Source organism: Eleutherodactylus coqui, chromosome 12 (genome assembly GCF_035609145.1).
Source record: "Eleutherodactylus coqui strain aEleCoq1 chromosome 12, aEleCoq1.hap1, whole genome shotgun sequence".
In the NCBI taxonomy this organism is placed as follows: domain Eukaryota; kingdom Metazoa; phylum Chordata; class Amphibia; order Anura; family Eleutherodactylidae; genus Eleutherodactylus; species Eleutherodactylus coqui.
In genome coordinates, this window is record NC_089848.1 from 23,574,996 (window position 1) to 23,592,993 (window position 17,998).

Consider the following 17,998-nt stretch of genomic DNA (forward strand, 5'->3'; position numbering starts at 1 on the left):
GTGGAATGCAGTGACACAAAAGCACATCTTAAAAAAAATGTGATTTTAGTGTTCAAAAGTAGAAAAACATAAAAAACCTGAATAGATGTAGTATACCGGAGTTGTGCTGAGAATAATAGTATCACATTATTCATTCTGCATGCCGAATGCCGTCAAAATAAAATCCAAAAAACAATGGCGGAATTTCTTTTTTTTTTCAAATCGCCCTAAAAAAAATCAATAACCGTAATGCAATATATTATATACACACCATAAGGATACCAATAATAAATACAACTTGCCCCACAAAGGACAAGTCCTCATACTTCTAAGCCAACGGAAAAACTGAAAAATTAGTTGGTCATTAGGGCATAAAATGGACCAGTCACTAAGGGGTTAAGCTGTAGCCAATGCAGCCTTTACTTGCGCTAAGCAACATTTCACACCTCAGTGAACAGAAATAATATTTTTTCAGAGTTAATTGGCAAAAACAAACATGATCTGTTTCTGCTTGGCATTCGACCAACGGAGCCATTTGTCTTTCTTAATTAGACACAACACATTAACTTGATGCCGTTATATTTCCATATTCTGCGGTTGGCTACGTTCTAAAAATTGTCTTGGAATTTGTAGATATTATTTGAGGAAGAACTCCAGAAATTCCAGACATCAAAGTAGCGGAAATATTTGCTAACACTAACACCATAACAGGTGTCTGCCGTGTTAGTGGTACGGCGTAGGGTCCTAAGGTTCCCCTAGCGGTAGGGCTGGAACTGTACTGTTCAACTCTACGGCTCACATTTTCCTAAGGCTAGCTTCACATAGGCGTAAGCACAATTGCGCATGACTTAGCACAACTTTTTTGCGCCCGTATCGGCAGGATTTACTGTACTTTTTCTGCCCACAGGGTGTGTTCAGTTGTGCGCGGCCAACAAATGCACCGATTGAAATGGGTAATTAGTTCCACGTGTGTCTTTTATGCAGTGTCTCATGCTTCTTGTATATTGCTCGTGCTCCCCATTGACTTCTATGGGGCCTTTGGTGCACGAATACACAGAAGGGTAGAGCATGCTCTATCTTTTTTTGCGTGGCCAAAAATGTGCATGGAAAATACGCTTATGTGTTCGAGCCCATTGAAATCAATGAGTTTTATTTACTGCATATTCTGCACACAAAAATGCAAGGAGGTGTGTGGAACACTGTGTTATTCCACTGGTAAAAGGACTATTTGTAGTGGCCCAGTACATGCTTTCGGTATTATTGTATCTGGACGCCACCAGAAGTAGTGGTGGAGCCAAGATACAGGGGGCTTGACAGGGGATTGACGCCCCCTGTTCGTGATTGGCTGCACGCCATTGTCCCCTTTCTCAGGTTCACAGGTCCTGCTTCTGGCCCCGCGGTGACTGTAGCCAGCGTCTCAGCAGCCCCGCTGTCACTCTCCCTGGCACTCCTCTTTCTCGGCCTCACAGCTCTTGCTGCTGGCCCCGCTGTCACCTGCGCTGCTTTGTAGCGGGCCGCTGTGACTCTCCCTGCCAGCCCTTCCTTGCCTTCACACCTGCTGTTCCTGGCTGCGCTTCTCACAGCTTCTGGCCATGCTGTCACTGTAGCGGAGCCGCTGTAACACAGCAACAGCAAAGGTGAGTATACAGGGCGGGTTTAGGGAGGGTATAAATGTGAGTGCTTGAGAGTGGGAAAGGCTGCCTGTCCACGGGCGTTGCAGTATCCCGCGGCAGATCTCCGCTGCGGGAGCCACCGCCCGAGAGCAGGAGGCGGCAGACGGATCTCCGCTGTCAGCCTATCTGACAGATAATAGAAGGTGCAAATAAAACGTTCCTTTATTCCTCCATAGTTTACATGCAACGTTTTGACTCCAAAGGAGTCTTTTTCAAGCATGATGGAGTGGACCCTGGGATCAGATCCTTTGGTGACTAGGCATCATAAACCTGTCCTACCATATTATGGTAAGGAAGCTGTGCTGCTGGCAAACCTTTGTTTATCTAACAGGCTGACCGCTGAGAATCGCGGCAATTCGCAGCATGCTGCGAATTGCCGTCCGCGAGCGGAGAATTGCAATGATTTTCCGCTCGTGGACAGGGGGTGGTGCTTTCCATAGCAACGCTATGGAAAGCTTCAGACAGCGTGATTCGCCGGCGATTTACCGCCAGCGAATCATCACCCGTGGACAGAAGCCCAAAGGGTTCCAGGTGCTGCTCCCATCTTGAGTTCCACCAAGTAGAGAAAGTATAGAGCTGCATAGGGGTATCTTCAACCTTCATGCAGTGAAGATGGAAGAGGAGGAGAGATTTCCCGAGTGCCTGCTTCCATGAAGACAGAGTGAGCCCCCAGAAAGAGAGGGATTGAGCAGCAAGTGAGTGCATTCTTCTAAGGCCTAGTGCAGAGGTACTCATTCACAATTGTTTCACACCTGGGCATCCTGTAGTCTGGGACTGCCAGGTGGAGGTCATCTACTTTAATAGTTTGCACTCAAGCATCCTGAAGTCTGGGTCCTGCCGAGTTCAGGTACGTGCCTTTATTGGTCACACACCGGCGTCCCGAAGTCTGGGTCTGCCGTGTGGAAGTACTTATCTAATTCCTGAATTTTTCAAATCTGTAATCTGTGCCTGGTGTATTGCTGAAGTTACGTTAAGTAAAGTTGTTCCAGACCCTGACTGCTCCCGGGGACCTGAGGTACTATATCACTGTCTGTGGCTCAATTATTTCCCTGATGATGTTCATGCTGGTAGGTGTCGGAACAGTGGCGTCACCCGTGACAAACTCCGCACCTGTACTACCATCTATTGGGCATCCCTATCCTAGGGGTGTCCAGAAGAGGCCCAGCACTGCCCTGGCCTTGGCTGCGTGCTTCCCTCCAGGAGGGAGCCTGGTAAGTGTCGCCGTGACAAGCCAGCATCTTGCCCTCCCAGCTCAGCGTATGCCATGTGTCTGGGGTCACACTACGGGACACTGCATATTCAGCTATCTTTGTTTCTTCAGGCCTGGAGGATCACTTTGACCTCTTCATAAATGCAGAGTAGAAAAATGGGTGGAGCAAAACCCATGTGGTAGGAGTGGCCCAAAGAAAGGGCAAGGGCTGCATGGATTTGACGATTTCAAGTTATTACAGAGGTGCTGCCAACCAGATATTGCTCCCCAGTGCTGACCGCTGCACCCTCCAACACTAACATCCCTGTATTCCTATCTGGCAGTTGGGGCCTCACATTCATTAGGTCCCTGACTGTATCTAATCCATCAGTTTCGGTTTTTCCTCACAACTTTTAAAAAATCATAACTGTCTGAGGGCTTGTTTTTTGTGGGACGAGTTCTATTTTTTAATGGTACTATTTAATGTACCATATAATGTACTGAAAAACTTTTAAAAAATTCTAAGTGGAGTGAAATGGGAAACAAATTAAATTCCGTCAACTTTGTGGGGCTTGTTTCTACGGCGCACACAGCAGCAAAAATGACATGGTAACTTTATTCTATGGGTCAGTACTAGAGATGAGCGAGCATACTCGCTAAGGGTAGTTGCTTGAGCGAGCATTGCCCTTAGCGAGTACCTGCCCGCTCGAGACAAAAGGTTCGGGTGCCAGCATGGGGGAGCGGTGAGTAGCAGCAGTAAGCAGGGGGGAGCGGGGGTAAAAGAGGGAGAGAGAGATCTCCCCTCCGTTCCTCCCTGCTCTCCCCCGCAGCTCCCTGCCCGCCGCCGGCACCCGAACCTTTTCTCTCGAGCGGGCAGGTACTCGCTAAGGGCAATGCTCGCTCGAGCAATTGCCGTTAGCGAGTATGCTCGCTCATCACTAGTCAGTACGATTACTGCAATACCAAATTTATGTAGTTTTTTTCTCTAATACATCATAAAAAAAAAAATATCTTTGGAAAGAAATTAAATATTTTTTTTGTGGGACATCCTATAGTTTCTATTGGTACTAGTTTGGAGTAAAAATGACTTTTTGAACACTTTTTATTACATTTTTTCTTGGAGACACAATTCTGACGTTGTGCTTTTTTTTTCTGACAATTACAGTGCGGGATAAATAATTCATTACTTTGATAGTTCAGACTGTTATGGATGCAACGATACCAAATATGTTTGGGTTTTTTTTATCTAGATTTTTTTATTATAAATAAGGGAAGTTGTTTTTTTTTTTACATTTTATTACCTTTTTTTAAATAAATAATAAAACTTTAAACTCATTTTTACATTTCTTTAGTCCTTATAGGGAACCAAGAACCTGTGATGGTTTGAATGCTCCTGCAGTATGATGTACTACCATAGTATTACATTGTACCCTGATCTGACGGGCAATCTATCAATCCACATCACAGGCATTGCCTGGTAAGCAATTTGTATGGCAGCCCCGGGGGCTTTCAGAAGGCCCCCCGCTGTCATGGAGACTGAACGGCACCCCATAATCTTATCGCAGAGGGCTGATCAGAACCCCCAAATTCTAATTGGGGCATTTGAATGCTACTGTCAGAATTGATGACAGCATTTAAAAGGTCTCATGTGGTGCAGAGTGCTAAGGCAGCAACTCCAGTCTTAAGCTCTCGCTCACGACCTGAAGCTTGCAAGTTTAATCCGTGCATGGTTCAGGTAGCCGGCTCAAGGTTGACTCAGCCTTCTGAGGCTAGTAAAATGAGTACCTAGCTGAGGGGGTAATAAATAATCCCTTGAAAGCGCTGCAGGATAAAGTGGTGCTGTACAAATAAAAATATTTTGGGGGGGGGAGGGGGGTTAAAAAGGGTTAGCAGCTGCGATCAGCGGGAGTGCTGATTGTAGTTGTTGCAGGCAAGTGTCATCTGTAAGAAACAGCCGGCACCCGCATTGTATGAAGTGGGATTGATTCATACCGCTCCATACAAACCTTGATTCTCCATGACGTAATTGTATGTCAGGGAGCGTCAAGGGGTTATTGCTGGTTAATGCTGTTGGTGTGCAGGACACGGAAGCCTGCAGTAGCGATGGAGACCCGTGCGAGGACTGGAACGCCGGCTCCTAGGAAAATATTATAAGACACTGTGCCTCTTTTGAGGCAAAAACTAATATAAGACAGTGTCTTATTTTGGGGGAAAAGGTATATACTAAATATCTCAGTTATATTGTATAAATTAGTAGCCCGGGTATCCGATACAGAGTGCGAGCAATACAAAACGGGACATTGTAAGTAAGAAAAGATGATATCAGAACGTCCGTATAAATACGTGGAAGCACCAATGCTGATTAATGCTATGTTAATTCGGCCAATAGAAAGCTGGGGAGACACTCAGAGTTATTGTTTGCATTGTGTCTAAAAGCTTCCCCCCCCTCCAAGAATTTCCAAGCTGTTCTTCTTAAAATTGAGTGTCTCTCTCGGTCTGAAGAAGGTCGGGCATGCTTCGCTTTGTCAGTTTCTACAATTCGAGCGGCTGCTTGTCGCTTGCGTTGATTCTCGAGTCGGCTGTTATTTTGCTCCGGCATCTCAGCTAGTCGAGCGGCAGTTTGTCGAGTGAGTTGATTCTCGAGTCAGGCATTAGTTTGCTCCGGCGTGTAGCGACTGGAGCGGCTGCTACTTTAAGTGCGGCTGTTGTCCTTCTGCCCCAACAGCTCCTTTACTGTTTGGTATCCTGTATCTAAAAGACAAAATCTGTTTGTTTGTATCGTATACAAATCCCCAGTTCTGGTCCGATTTAAGTAAAATTTGGCATTTTGTTGTCCAATAGCAACCAATTACAGCTCAGCTTTCATCTGTTATTATGCTGAGGTAACATGAAACCTGCACCATCATTGGTTGCTATATATTATACCGCTGAGGTTAAATGAAAGCTGCTCTCTGATTGGTTGCTATGGGCAACAAAAACAGTTTCTCTGTCTGTTTCTCTTTGTCTCTCTATCGCTATCTGTTTCTCTATCGTTCTCTCTTTCTGTCTGTCTCTCTATTGCTCTCTCTCTGTCTGTTTCTCTATTGCTCTCTGTCTCACTATCTATCTATCGCTTTCTTTCTGTGTTTCTATCATTCTTTCTCACTGTCTCTATCTCTATCGCTCTCACTCTGTCTTTCTTTTGCTCTCTGTCTTTCTATCGTTGTCTATCTCTCTGTCTCTCTATTACTGTCTTTCTGTCTCTTTCGCTCTCTCACTTAATTCAACACCAGCAGCACTCCAACTCCAATATTACCCACTATGGGTGTGAGATAATCAACCATGCAAGGCTCTCAAAAGGAACTTGTCTCCAAAGAAATTCTGAATTAAATGTGCCAAAAAAGGAATGGAGAGGGAAGCATCAAGTGGTAAAAAAGTCCATGCAGCGTAAAAAGCTTCTTTATTGATCCATGTTAAAGGTAGACAAAGCCACGTATCGACCCGACGCAGGGGTGTTTGTTATCGCTCTCTCACTGTCTATCGCTCTATGTCTATATCGCTCTCTCTCTCTGTCTCTCTATCACTGTCTCTTGCTGTCTCTCTCTCGGTCTTGGTTGGGCAGTGTATGGTGCAGCTTAGCAATGTATGCTGTGTTGCTTAGCAACGCTTCACTCATTCCAGCTCATGCCTGAAGCACAGCACCGCCCATAGACTTAACATTGTAACTTTCAATCCGCCTGACAGTCGCTGAATGTATTAAACTCACATGTGATGATTTTATGGCAGCGGTGAGCGTGTGTGTCATCTAATGACACCGTCATACACCAAAATTACAGCAAAGGGGGCAAAGTGTGGGGCAAGAAAAAGCATGGAGTCTTATTTATATTAGATATAATTTTTGCAAGTCAAGACAGTTGGTGGCCTTGCTTACATCCCTTGTGTCTCCAGCATCCCGGGCCACTACCAAGGTAATTTAGGACATAGTCAATATGTGGATAAGATCAGATGTATCTACTTGTGTGGCAGTTTTCTGTTATTTTCCTTGTGCTCAGGAAGACTACAGTTTTTCCTTAGGGAGAGAACTATTGCTGGTGTGGAAAGAGTTATAAAACCATCCATGCTCATCTGGGAAATAGACAAATGGGAAGATGGAATAATACCTCTACAGCACCACCTATTGGAAGGCAGCATTCCTGCAGGTCAATGTCAGACTCTTTAACAAGCCTGTCTGATATTGACTTATAGGAATTCTGCCTTCCAATAGGTGGCGCTTTAGTGGTATTGTTCCATCTACCCACTTGCCTTGTACTGTTACACACAAAGAAGATAGCTGAAAAAATCCTGAGATTTGTTTACTGGATGTGGAATAATCAATAATCTGTAACAACTTTCTCAGACAGTCCTAAGTCCTGGCGACTCATGCAGCACTCGCTTGGTTGTGTTCATTTCTTTTCTGCCAAAAGAGATATTAACAATTGCTAGGTACAGAAGAAATTAAGTAAATTAAAAAGTAAAGTCATTAAACACTAACATCACACAACAACTTGTCTCTAAGGGCGCTTCACACGAGCGTATGCTGAATGGCATACAACCTTTTTTTGCATGTGTTTCAATGTATTTTATTGTACTTATTGCACCTGCAGGGCATGTTCATTTGTGCATGGCAGACAAACACGCCCTTAAATGCCTATTTAGCCTAATGAGTTGCAGATGTGTTCTTTTTCCAGCAGAATTGTGTAGTATTTCACGCATCTCCGTGCATCTTGTGCATGCTTTTGCGCACCCTCCACTAACTTCCACTAGGACCCCTGGTGCAGAAAAGTGCAGCATAAATAGAGCATGTTCTATTTTTTTGGCACGTGTGAAATGCACACCCGCAATATGGAAATGTGTTTAACCCCATTGAAATCAATGTGTTCTATTCTCTACATATTGCGTGCCTAAAAATGCCGTGTGAAGGAGCCCTAACACAGTTAGCAGAGTTTAAAACCTAACTTTATAGCTTATTGATTTCATAAATGACATAATAGGAACTATTCAAGTACTTCTTACTTTACTGGGCCCCTTTTTTTTCTGACTTCAGTAGTAAATGTTCTGAATTTAAAGGAAAACGTACATCTTTCATAATGTTACTTTGTTCTGACTATATTACAGCAACAGGGGTTACTGTAATTAAAGCCTAAATGTTTAAATCATATACTAAGTGGGCTTAGTTATAGCATGACTATATGCACCATTTAACTGATGTTCGGAAATAATGTTAGAGGATGAAATCTGACATATGTGCTGGTGTGGAAAACTATAGGGCTCCTCAAAGATGGCTGCGATTCATGTTAAAATTGGGACATTACTATGTTTCATTGGAAAGCTCATCTGCAGGCAACATGCAACAATTGTAAGGATATTTCTCTCTCTACTTTGTCAAACTTGGTTACAAATTTTTAAGCATTTGGAAAACCTTGGTACGAATACTTCACTTCAAACATTTTCAGCTTGGGTCCATGAACTTCAGTCCATGCACTCTGCTACGTCATAAATTACCCACATACTCTACTCCCCCAGTGCCTCTAAAAATCCATCCTCAGTTGAAACCTCGAACGTGTTTGGGAAATTCAGATAATTTTCTCAATTACCACGTAACAGCGACAGACTCTTTTAGACACAATTGCCTTAATCGGTTACCTTATTTCTTTTCTGTTTTAGTTTTCTGTTTTGTTTGTCTTTCATCCAGAATAGTATTATTGCAGGAAAGTAATGACCTCTTGTATACTTAAATAATACAAACCTAATTGCAACTTTATGTTAATAAGTAATTAAACTTATACTTTCTGTTAGTGACCTGCGTGTTCCAGCCTCTTCCAGGTCTTTCAACCTGAATTAATATTAATGTAACCTGCTTTATGATTCTGTGATATACTCAATAAAATAAGATTGTTTAGAAAATAAAATAAAACCTTGGTGTACGTTACAGGGGCTTTACATGGGACAACTATGAATAACTGTATGTGTGCTTTTGCACAGAGTAAGGGCTTATTCACACAAGTGTATATACGCTACCATCTGATGCATTGGATTTCAGTGCATCAGATCAGCATATTCCGGATCTATATTGGCCGGCCGGGCGCTTTTACATCGGGCAGCAAAGATCGTCCTGGAACGTCTTTCTGCCTGGAATACGTTGGCCGCTGTATAGACTCCTATGGGAGCCAATGACAGCGGCCGAAGATGGGAAGTGGGAGGGAGTTTAGCAGCGTGACTGTTAAACTCCCTCCCACTTCTCTGCTCCTCTCTCCTCCCCTCCAGCTGTTCGCAATGGGAGGGGGCTGTGGCGGAGATAAGCTCCGCCCCCCACTGCTGGCTGTGGATATTGGTGGGGAGGGGAGGGGGCGGGGCTTAACTCCGCCCCCATCCTGCCCCCTTTCATTGCAAACAGCCGAAGTGGAGGAGAGAGGAGCAAGGAGCAGAGAGGTTTAGCAGTCACGCTTGGAGTCTATGCAGCAGCCAACGTATTCCGGAGGAGAGAGGAGGTGAGCTGGCAAGGGGGAGAGAAGGGGGAGACAGCTTAGCAGAGTGTCCTTGGTGTGAAAGTTCAACTTGGACCCCGCTACTCTTCATTGCAGCCAGCCATGGTCTACCTGGAACTTTCCGGTGCATTACTGGGTTTCTTAAGTGGTCCTTTGATGGAGCACTAGCAGCCAGAGGTGTTGCTAGAGTCTTAAAAGATTAGGGGTACAAGCCTCAAGGCATACAGTATGTTCGCAGCAACACCAAAAAAAGTATCTTTCCCCAATTATTTTACTTCACTCTTCTGATGGTTTCTTTATTTAACTGTTAAATGCGCCAAAGAAAATTGCTTGATAACTTTTTCCACGAGTCAAACAATGATGACTGTATTTCTTTAGAGAAAGCAGAAGAGCGCAGTTGTTGCGTGCATGCTCCACGAAGCTTGGAACATCTGACTGCATATGTTATTTCCACAGTACAAATGTTTCAGGCATTTAGTTACTTAGATACAGAAGTTACATTGTCCCTTGAGTGTTGTTTTTTCAACTGTTGACAGCAGCTATAAAATTAGCATGCTGTGTGCTATAATGAGTCAATAAGTAAGCCTTATAATAATCTCCCAGAGGACCTGTCACCGATTCGGAAACAGGGGAGTAGACTGGACCATCAACAAATACTTTCTACATTTGCTTTTGGTAGTCTTACCTTTTTAGGTAACTCTAGTCAAAAAAATCTGTTTTCAGTAGAGTGTAGTTGCTTTCCCCATCCTCACAGTTCAAGGTCCCTAATGGTGGGATTGGCATGGAGGTTTGTCTAGAATTCCCCTGTACTAAAGGTTTATGTTACTGTCAGAGCTGCTAGGATACCAGGCTGATCTAAAAAAACAGGTGACCCGGGGTAAGAAAGATTGTAAAGATGGGGAACGTACAAAAACTTCATATTTATTTGGACTGGTGTTATATTGGTGATATTGGTTATAATGGTGGAAAAAAGTAATGGGTTGGTTGCATGTTGGTTATGTAGGGACAAGCAAGGACTGGTTTGAATAATCAATAGTGTTATTGGGCAACATTGATGACCTACCCTCAGAAGAGTTAATCACTGGAGACCCGCTACATGGGACCCCCAGTGATGAGCTGATTGCCCGGGCTGCTGTCAATGCAGTGGGTTGGACATGCATCATAGGGGATAGGAGAGGGAGTGCCCTAGCTGGCTCTACTCCCATTGAAATCCATGGAAGCTGAAGCCGGCTATTACACTTCCAGCACTTGCGCCTCCGACATCAGGGATAGCCATTGAAGCTTAATAGCAGCTTCAGCCTCCATGGATTTCAACGGGAGTAAAGCCAGCTATGGTACTTCCTCTTTGGCCCCCTAAGACACACGTCGGGCCGGATGATTAGTTCCCTGGCGACTAACTGTTGATGATCTATCCTGAAGATAGGTTATCAATAGTTTTTGCCCAGAAAACCTCTTTAAGCTGATTGTGAACACCTGGGACCTTTTTTGTTTTTCTGTAGTATATTAAACACTACCAGGATAGTTTCTACAATAACCCTTAGGCCCCCTGTCCACGGCAGTTCATTCGCCGGCGGTTTACCGCTAGCGAATCACGCCACCCGACGCTTCCCTATGGAAAGCGCCGGCACCTGTCCACGATTCTCCACGGTCAATCTATCTATTAGATAGGGCTGACCGGTGGAGATTTGCCGGCAGCTCCTGCTCCCGGGTGGTGACTCTTGCAGGGGAGCTTCACCGCGGGATACAGCATCGCCCATGGACTGCCGGCGTTAGGCTGCATGCAAACAGGCGAGGACGATATCGGGCTGAGAAACTCGACCTGATATCGCGCTTGTCAATGTGCAATTTTCATGGTCATGTGATGCGCTTTTGATTAAAAATCACTTCTGTAAATTGCGATCTTCATGTGCATATGTCACACGTGTGAAAGGATAGTAAGTGTTTCCCATAGATTTCAATGGGAAAAATTGCACCCGCATGCACCTCACATGGCATTCAAATGTGATGTGATTTTTTTCCAAGGTCCTATAGGAAACAACTGGCAACTTCTCCCACAGACATGGCCAAAAACAAAACATGCTGCGTTTTCTTTTTTCTCGCAGCAATATGAATAAATCCATTCAAATGGGTTTTCTGCGCATCACATTAAACTCGTGCAAGTTTCTCATTCATGTGAATAAGCCCTTTGATGAAAACCAGTTACTTACTTTCATATTCTCAATCATGTACTGATTTGGCCTTGCGAAGTTGACGTGTGTACATAGCGTGACTCTTTTTAGATAGCTCTGTGCACCCGCTCAGCCATTCATCTACACGGGAGAGCACACCCAGAGCCGCCTGGAAAGAGCCATGCTGTGCACACGTGCCAACTTCAGGGGGACACGGCACAGGAAGCGGGCACCCTGCGAGTATGAAGCACAGTTCCACGGACTCGCTGTTCCCTCACCTTTTGAGCCCTGTATTGCAGTTTATAGGGCTCAAAGGTAAAGACAGGTTCTCTATAAGTATTAGCCAAATGCACATTACAGTAAATGTGTGATTAGAATTGAGTGGCATATGTATTGACTTGTCATAAATACTGTACTTTTATTTTCTTCATAACAGAAACTGCCAATTTCCCCAACAATGAAGGACAAGCCATTACAGATGGAGTCAACAGGAATTCTGCAATTATTGGAGGTAGGTTAACCTGATCATATTATTCAAGTATAGAAGACAGGCAGATACAGGCTGTTACATTGTGTGTTATATACTACTGGAGAATCAAAGTGATAGGTCTCCCTAGTTGATGGTATAAGGCCTCCTTCCCACAAACGGATTTCCGCCGCGTAATTCGCGGCGAAAATCCGCTGCGTTGCCCGCAGCTATTAGGTTCTATTGAACCTAATAGCTCAGGGCACACGGTGCGGAATTCCACCGCGGCATGCTCTATTTGCCGCGGGTGTACGCGCAGACGGCTTCCATTGCAGTCAACAGAAGCCGTCCGTTCACGCTATCTCCCGCTGTAGCACAGCGGAAGATAGCGTGAAAATGCTTCCCCACCTACCGCCGCTGCGTCATATGACGCAGTGGGCGTGTCATGTGACGCGACGGCGGTGGGCGGGGAAGCGTCATGCGGGACCCAGAGTGCCTGATCCACTGGTAAGTATTGGGTCTCTGGGGGGCGCCGTGACGGGCTTCGCCGCGGAATACTCCGCGGCGGAGCCTGTCACGGCCGTGTGCAGCCGGCCTTAGGCTGGTGAATCGAGGCCTCCATCCCGAAATTTTGTTGCAGATCCAGCTGAAAAAGAGCTGTAAGCAGGACTTTTTTTCTTTTGTCTAAAAGCCGAGTAATGGGGGCAGACCCCCTTATAGTCAGTGAGGTCCATCCGGCGCTGTTCGGTTCCATCCTTAGACGGAACCGTTCGAACATGGGAATTCCCCTTTCCTGCTTCCCAGATGGAGCAGGAAAGTGGAATCCCCAACGCAGATATGAAACCACCCTAAGCTCCTTTCAAAATACGATTTTAAAGTCTTAACATTGTCCAAAAAGTGGGCCATTAGCCCCGGGTTCACATCTACATTGAACGCATCAGGAAAACGGAATCCCTGCCGCAGATGTGAAACCACTCCTACTTCCATGTTCACTGTAAATACGGGTTATAGTATCTGTTCTAATATTAATGTTGCAGCTTATAGCGTACTTTACAATATATAGTGTGGGAACAGGTATACTACAGATTATGAAATAGACCTTTGAAGAAAAGGTGATGCTACTTTTATTTGCTAATGAAAAAGCAACACTGTCATCATCTGGAAGTAGAATGTTCTGCTTATAACTCACAGCAGTCTTTCTACATTAGCAATTCTTTATCAATCCCTTTATAAACGGTGCCCTTATGATACAGGAATATATTGACAATGTAACATAGTATGTTAGGTTGAAAAAAGTCATGTGTCCATCTAGTTCAATCTGTTTCCGCCCAATGTTGGTCCAGAGGAAGGCAAAAAACCCAATTAGATAGAAGCCAATTTTCCTCATTTAGGGGGAAAATTCCTTTCTGACTCCAATCTGGCAATCAAAATAATCCCCGGATCGCCGATTCTTCTGAAGTAATCAGTAATATGACGTGTAATATTGTGTCACCCAAGAACGGTGTCCAGGCCTCTCCTACACTCTTTTATTGAGTTTGCCATCACCACGTCCTCAGCCAGAGAGTTTTTACAGCTAAAAAGGAGTTTATCAATAGTTGCCCCCTGAGGATAACAGTCATTGGTTGAAATGCGTTGGATCTTTTTACACCATTGAGGGTCCTCTGTTTGACATCAATGTTGTATCTAGTGCAAAAGAAGTGGCAACTTTTTAATATTTAAACAATTTATTTCAATGATATTGAGATTATGCTAAAAACCATACCAGGGGGGTTCAGGAATAAAGCAGTGACCTTCTTGTATCTGTCATAGATGACTTTCATTGAGGAACGTTCCCCTGTAGCCAATAGCATTTAGAGTTTAGCATTTATTTTCAAAATTACATTGGAAAAAAAAAAACATGACTGATTTTAGTATGAGCAACAAGGACAGTTTTGAAGATGGCCATAGACCAGTAACTGTTGGCCGAAGGGCTATTTCTCCAATCTCCCACATATACATAAACGCTTGGTTCAGCCGAACATTCATGTGCTTTTCATGACTACAGTTTATGCCCAGGTAAAAAAAAGGATTGGGTGTTGAAATTCATCCTGCCTAATTCTTCTTGTCCCCGACATCATCTGCTGAGAGAGAGTTGAGAAGCCTGTTCAAACATACCACAATCGGCAGATTCAGACAACCGTTCCCTAACATGTGTGCGGGCCTTTACTCTCTATAAAATAGAATTAGGCTATCAGGAAATGGAAGTTAAAGAGTTAATTTAGTAGGAGCTCAAAACACTTTGCATGTTCTTTCCCTAATATGGCTAATTATATCAACATTAATACCACAATAATACCATGAAGCAGAAAAAATAGTGTATATGCCACCACATGCGAGGTATCGGTATAGCGCATGTCTGGTAAGAAGCTACAGTTTGCAACACTGTTTTGCAATATTATGGATCTGTTTTTTAATGGGATTGTGTTTGTTCAGGTTGCCAAGCAACCATTCATCTTATTGTCTGGGTGACAACTTTAATGCATGTAGCCAGTGGATTACATAGAAGAGATTGGGTTCCATCGCAAAAGCTTAAAAAGTTCCACCATTATGGTGCCCATTTTTGCCACCCCAAGAGGGCCAGGGGTCTGTTTTCCATTTACATATGCCCTAGAAACATGCGAAGCAAGGAAAAAAGTGCAGAGTATAAATAAATCAAATGCTTTCTTCTACAATGCTTACTTTGTGGAGACATTCTGCAGTTAGCGGAGATCAGTGGGTGAAAAGTATACTGCTGATTTCAACCCATTAGAGACCGCTATAGGCCTTTTTACTGACCTCACTGATGGGCTTTAAACTTATACATACATCTTTTAGGCCTCCTTCACACGGGCGACACCGCATCGCTGCGAGAAAAATCGCAGCGATATCGCATTGCTGCACTGTATGATATCTCTGCATTTTCTCGCAGCAATACCGCAATTTTGTAGCGCTACGAAGTCGCATGTAACGCTACAAAATCACGCGACTTTGTAGCATCTGCTACAGTCAAAGTTGCATCGCATCGCATGCAAACAGCGTTTTTATGCAATGCAATGCAACAGAGAGAAGGGCTCCATAGAGAAACATGGGCTACAAAACCTCGCAGGTCGCGGGCATATCGCCGGCCCTGCGAGGTTTGTGTGTCGTTTTGTAGCATGCTACAAAAGATCTCATGTGTGAAGGAGCCCATAGGAAAGCATGGGCCTCACATACATGCGATTTGTAGCACCATAGCAATGCTACAAAATCGGGCGACTTTGTCACCCGTGTGAAGGAGGCCTTAAAGGCAGTAGCTTGGCTGACTACTGACAGCCAGGCTCCTGCTCTAACAGCAAGATGCGGAGAAACCTCAGATCCTCGTAGTATAACCCCTTACATGCCACAATCAACAACAATTGCAGTATGTAAGCAGATGATAGGGAAAAGGGACATCTTCTGTCACCCATCAGCATCCCACAATGCGATCGTAAAGTATCCATGGCAGCTGGAAAATGCATAAAAAAGGGTAAAATTAACAAAACTAACACATATTAGATATTACTGCATTTGTAAAGACTCAGACAATGAAAATATTTTGTTATTTATCTTGCATGGTAAACGTAATAAAAAAGTAATGTCAGAATTGTTATTTTTCTTTGCCTACAAAAATGCAATAAAAGGCAATCAAAAACTCACATGTACCTCAAACTGGCACTAATAAAAATTACAACTCTTTCTCCTAAGGACAAGCCCTGATAGAACTCCGTAACCGGGAAAATAAAAATCGTATGGGTCTTAGAATGCGGTGATGCAGATTCAATAGCTTTTCCTTAAAAATGTGTTTTTATTGTGTAAAAGTAGTAAAAAATAAAAAAAAAATCTCTATAAACTTGGTATTGCAGTAATCGCGTTAATCCACATGAGAAAATTCTCATGTTATTTTTACCAAATGGTGAACACTGTAAAAACAAACCCCAAAAACAATGGCAAAATTTCTGAATGTTTTATTCCATCTCCCCTTGCAAAAAAATCTAAATGTCACGTTACAGCCAGCACACTGTCTAGTCTCTGCCAGCACACCTTTGTTACTGTGGGTACTAACCCGACTAGCCATGGTTAATATCTCCTGTGCCTACTAGTTCAGGTCAATCAGCTTCTCCCTCTTTCCTATATAATCCAGCTCTTCTTTGCTGGGAGTTGTCAGTTATTTTTAGTTGTTCCTGGTCCAGTCAGTGTGCTCTGTACTCTGGTTCTCCTCTGACCTGGGACCTGTCCTCGTGGAAGTAGTGGAGTCGTCCCTTTCGGGCCGGGTGCTCCGCTGGGAGGTGGGTTCTGTCAGAGGGGTTCAGAGTGCCCCGCTCTGATTGCTACCTCTCATTTCTGCCTGCATCTAGCCACCTGTGTAGCAAGCCAACACGTCAGTCCTGACTGCTCCAGTGCCAAATCTCCATATGGTTTTGTCAGGAGTCCAGGACAAACATAACAGTAATAAAAGTTATACAGTACATTGGGGTACATATAAAGTGGTGCCATTAAAAAATACAACTCGTCCCACTAAAAGCCAGCCCTTTTTACAACTATGTCAAAAAGTTATGTTTTTGCAATGTGCTGATGACCATTATTAAGGGGTTAAGAAAAATTGTGGGTGGATTACGTTGTTGTTTTTACTTCTGTATATTCTCAGCAGATTGATGCATTGTCTTTCTTTTTCCTCCAGGTATCATAGCAGTGGTGATCTTCACCATTCTTTGCACCTTGGTGTTTTTGATACGCTACATGTTCCGCCACAAGGGCACCTACCACACGAATGAAGCCAAGGGAGCCGAATCTGCTGACAATGCCGATGCAGCCATTATAAACAATGACCCCAACTTTACGGAGACCATTGACGAAAGCAAAAAAGAATGGCTTATCTAAGAGTGTTCGACGTGATCACAGTGGGTTCTGGTGTGTTGTTAGGGACTGTGGCTCGCAAGTTCTTGGTTTTGGATTGTTTCGTGCAAGATCAGCACAACCAGAAGGCCCTCCTCAATACACTGACAAAATACAAATCATAAACTTTGATAAAGGCATTTGAAAGTAATTTTTAGTTACATCTACAGTCGGGTTTTGCTCCTTCTGTATTTCCCTGTCTGAAAAAAAAACAAAACACAAAATTTCAGCTTTTAGAGTTTCAGCATTGGTTTGGGTTTGTCAGTAATATCTGTATTTTTTGTGTGTGTTTAGAGGCAATCTAATAACTAAGCAATGTTAAAGGGCCAGTTTTCTAAAGTTTTATAAGCCCTACAATTATTAAAGAAGTCAACATATATACCCAAGTGATTATATGTAAACCGATGCAAGTGTTTAGATATAATCCCACACACACCTTATCATTCGAGGACTCATCTACTTCCTTTCTCCTTTATATGATAAAATACTTTTCATTGCATGCATAGGCACTGCAGTAACTCAGAATGGTTCAGGGTGGAGCGTCACCATGCCAATAAAGAATGTATTTGCCATTTTTTTTTAGAGATTGTTGCTATACTATAAGAAGCACAGGGATAGATAACCTGTGACAGTGGCACGCTGACCGATCCAGGAATTAGAGGTCAGTGACCGCTATAGAGCCACAAGTTGCCTAACCCTGAAATAAGGGGATATCTTGATGTAACAAAAATCTGAATGGTATACATTGCAAAAGAAAAAATATACTAAAATATATTGCACCTTTTTCTGAAATGATGGTCTGTGGATTTTTTTTCTCGTCTCTGGAACACTTTATTATTACACACTTCGTACATTCAATTATTTCTGCAGCTCAGGTTTGTGGTGATCACTGAGTAATGAAATGTTACAACTTTCTCATATACTTTGTGTCTTGATTAGAGATGAGCGAGCACGCTCGGATAAGTCAGTTACTCGAGCAAGCTTCGCTCTTCTCGAGTAACTGCATTCTTGTCCGAGCGTGCTCGCGCGCGGGGGGGGGGGGGGGGTGCGGCGGGGGATAGCGGGTGGTAGCAGGGAAGAGAGTAAATAAG

The 17,998-nt window shown here is 43.7% G+C and overlaps 1 protein-coding gene across 1 annotated transcript in view; it reads left to right on the forward strand.

Moving 5' to 3' along the window:
- The window catches only part of CNTNAP2 (contactin associated protein 2), a 1,903,897-nt gene extending 1,886,198 nt beyond the window's left edge, over window positions 1-17,699 (forward strand). Inside the window, exons 23-24 of the mRNA XM_066585040.1 lie at window positions 11,949-12,023; window positions 16,693-17,699. Coding sequence (XP_066441137.1) covers window positions 11,949-12,023; window positions 16,693-16,892 — 275 coding nt within the window. The 3' untranslated portion in view covers window positions 16,893-17,699. The remainder of the gene's footprint in view (window positions 1-11,948; window positions 12,024-16,692) is intronic.
- Window positions 17,700-17,998: the final 299 nt, after the last annotated feature.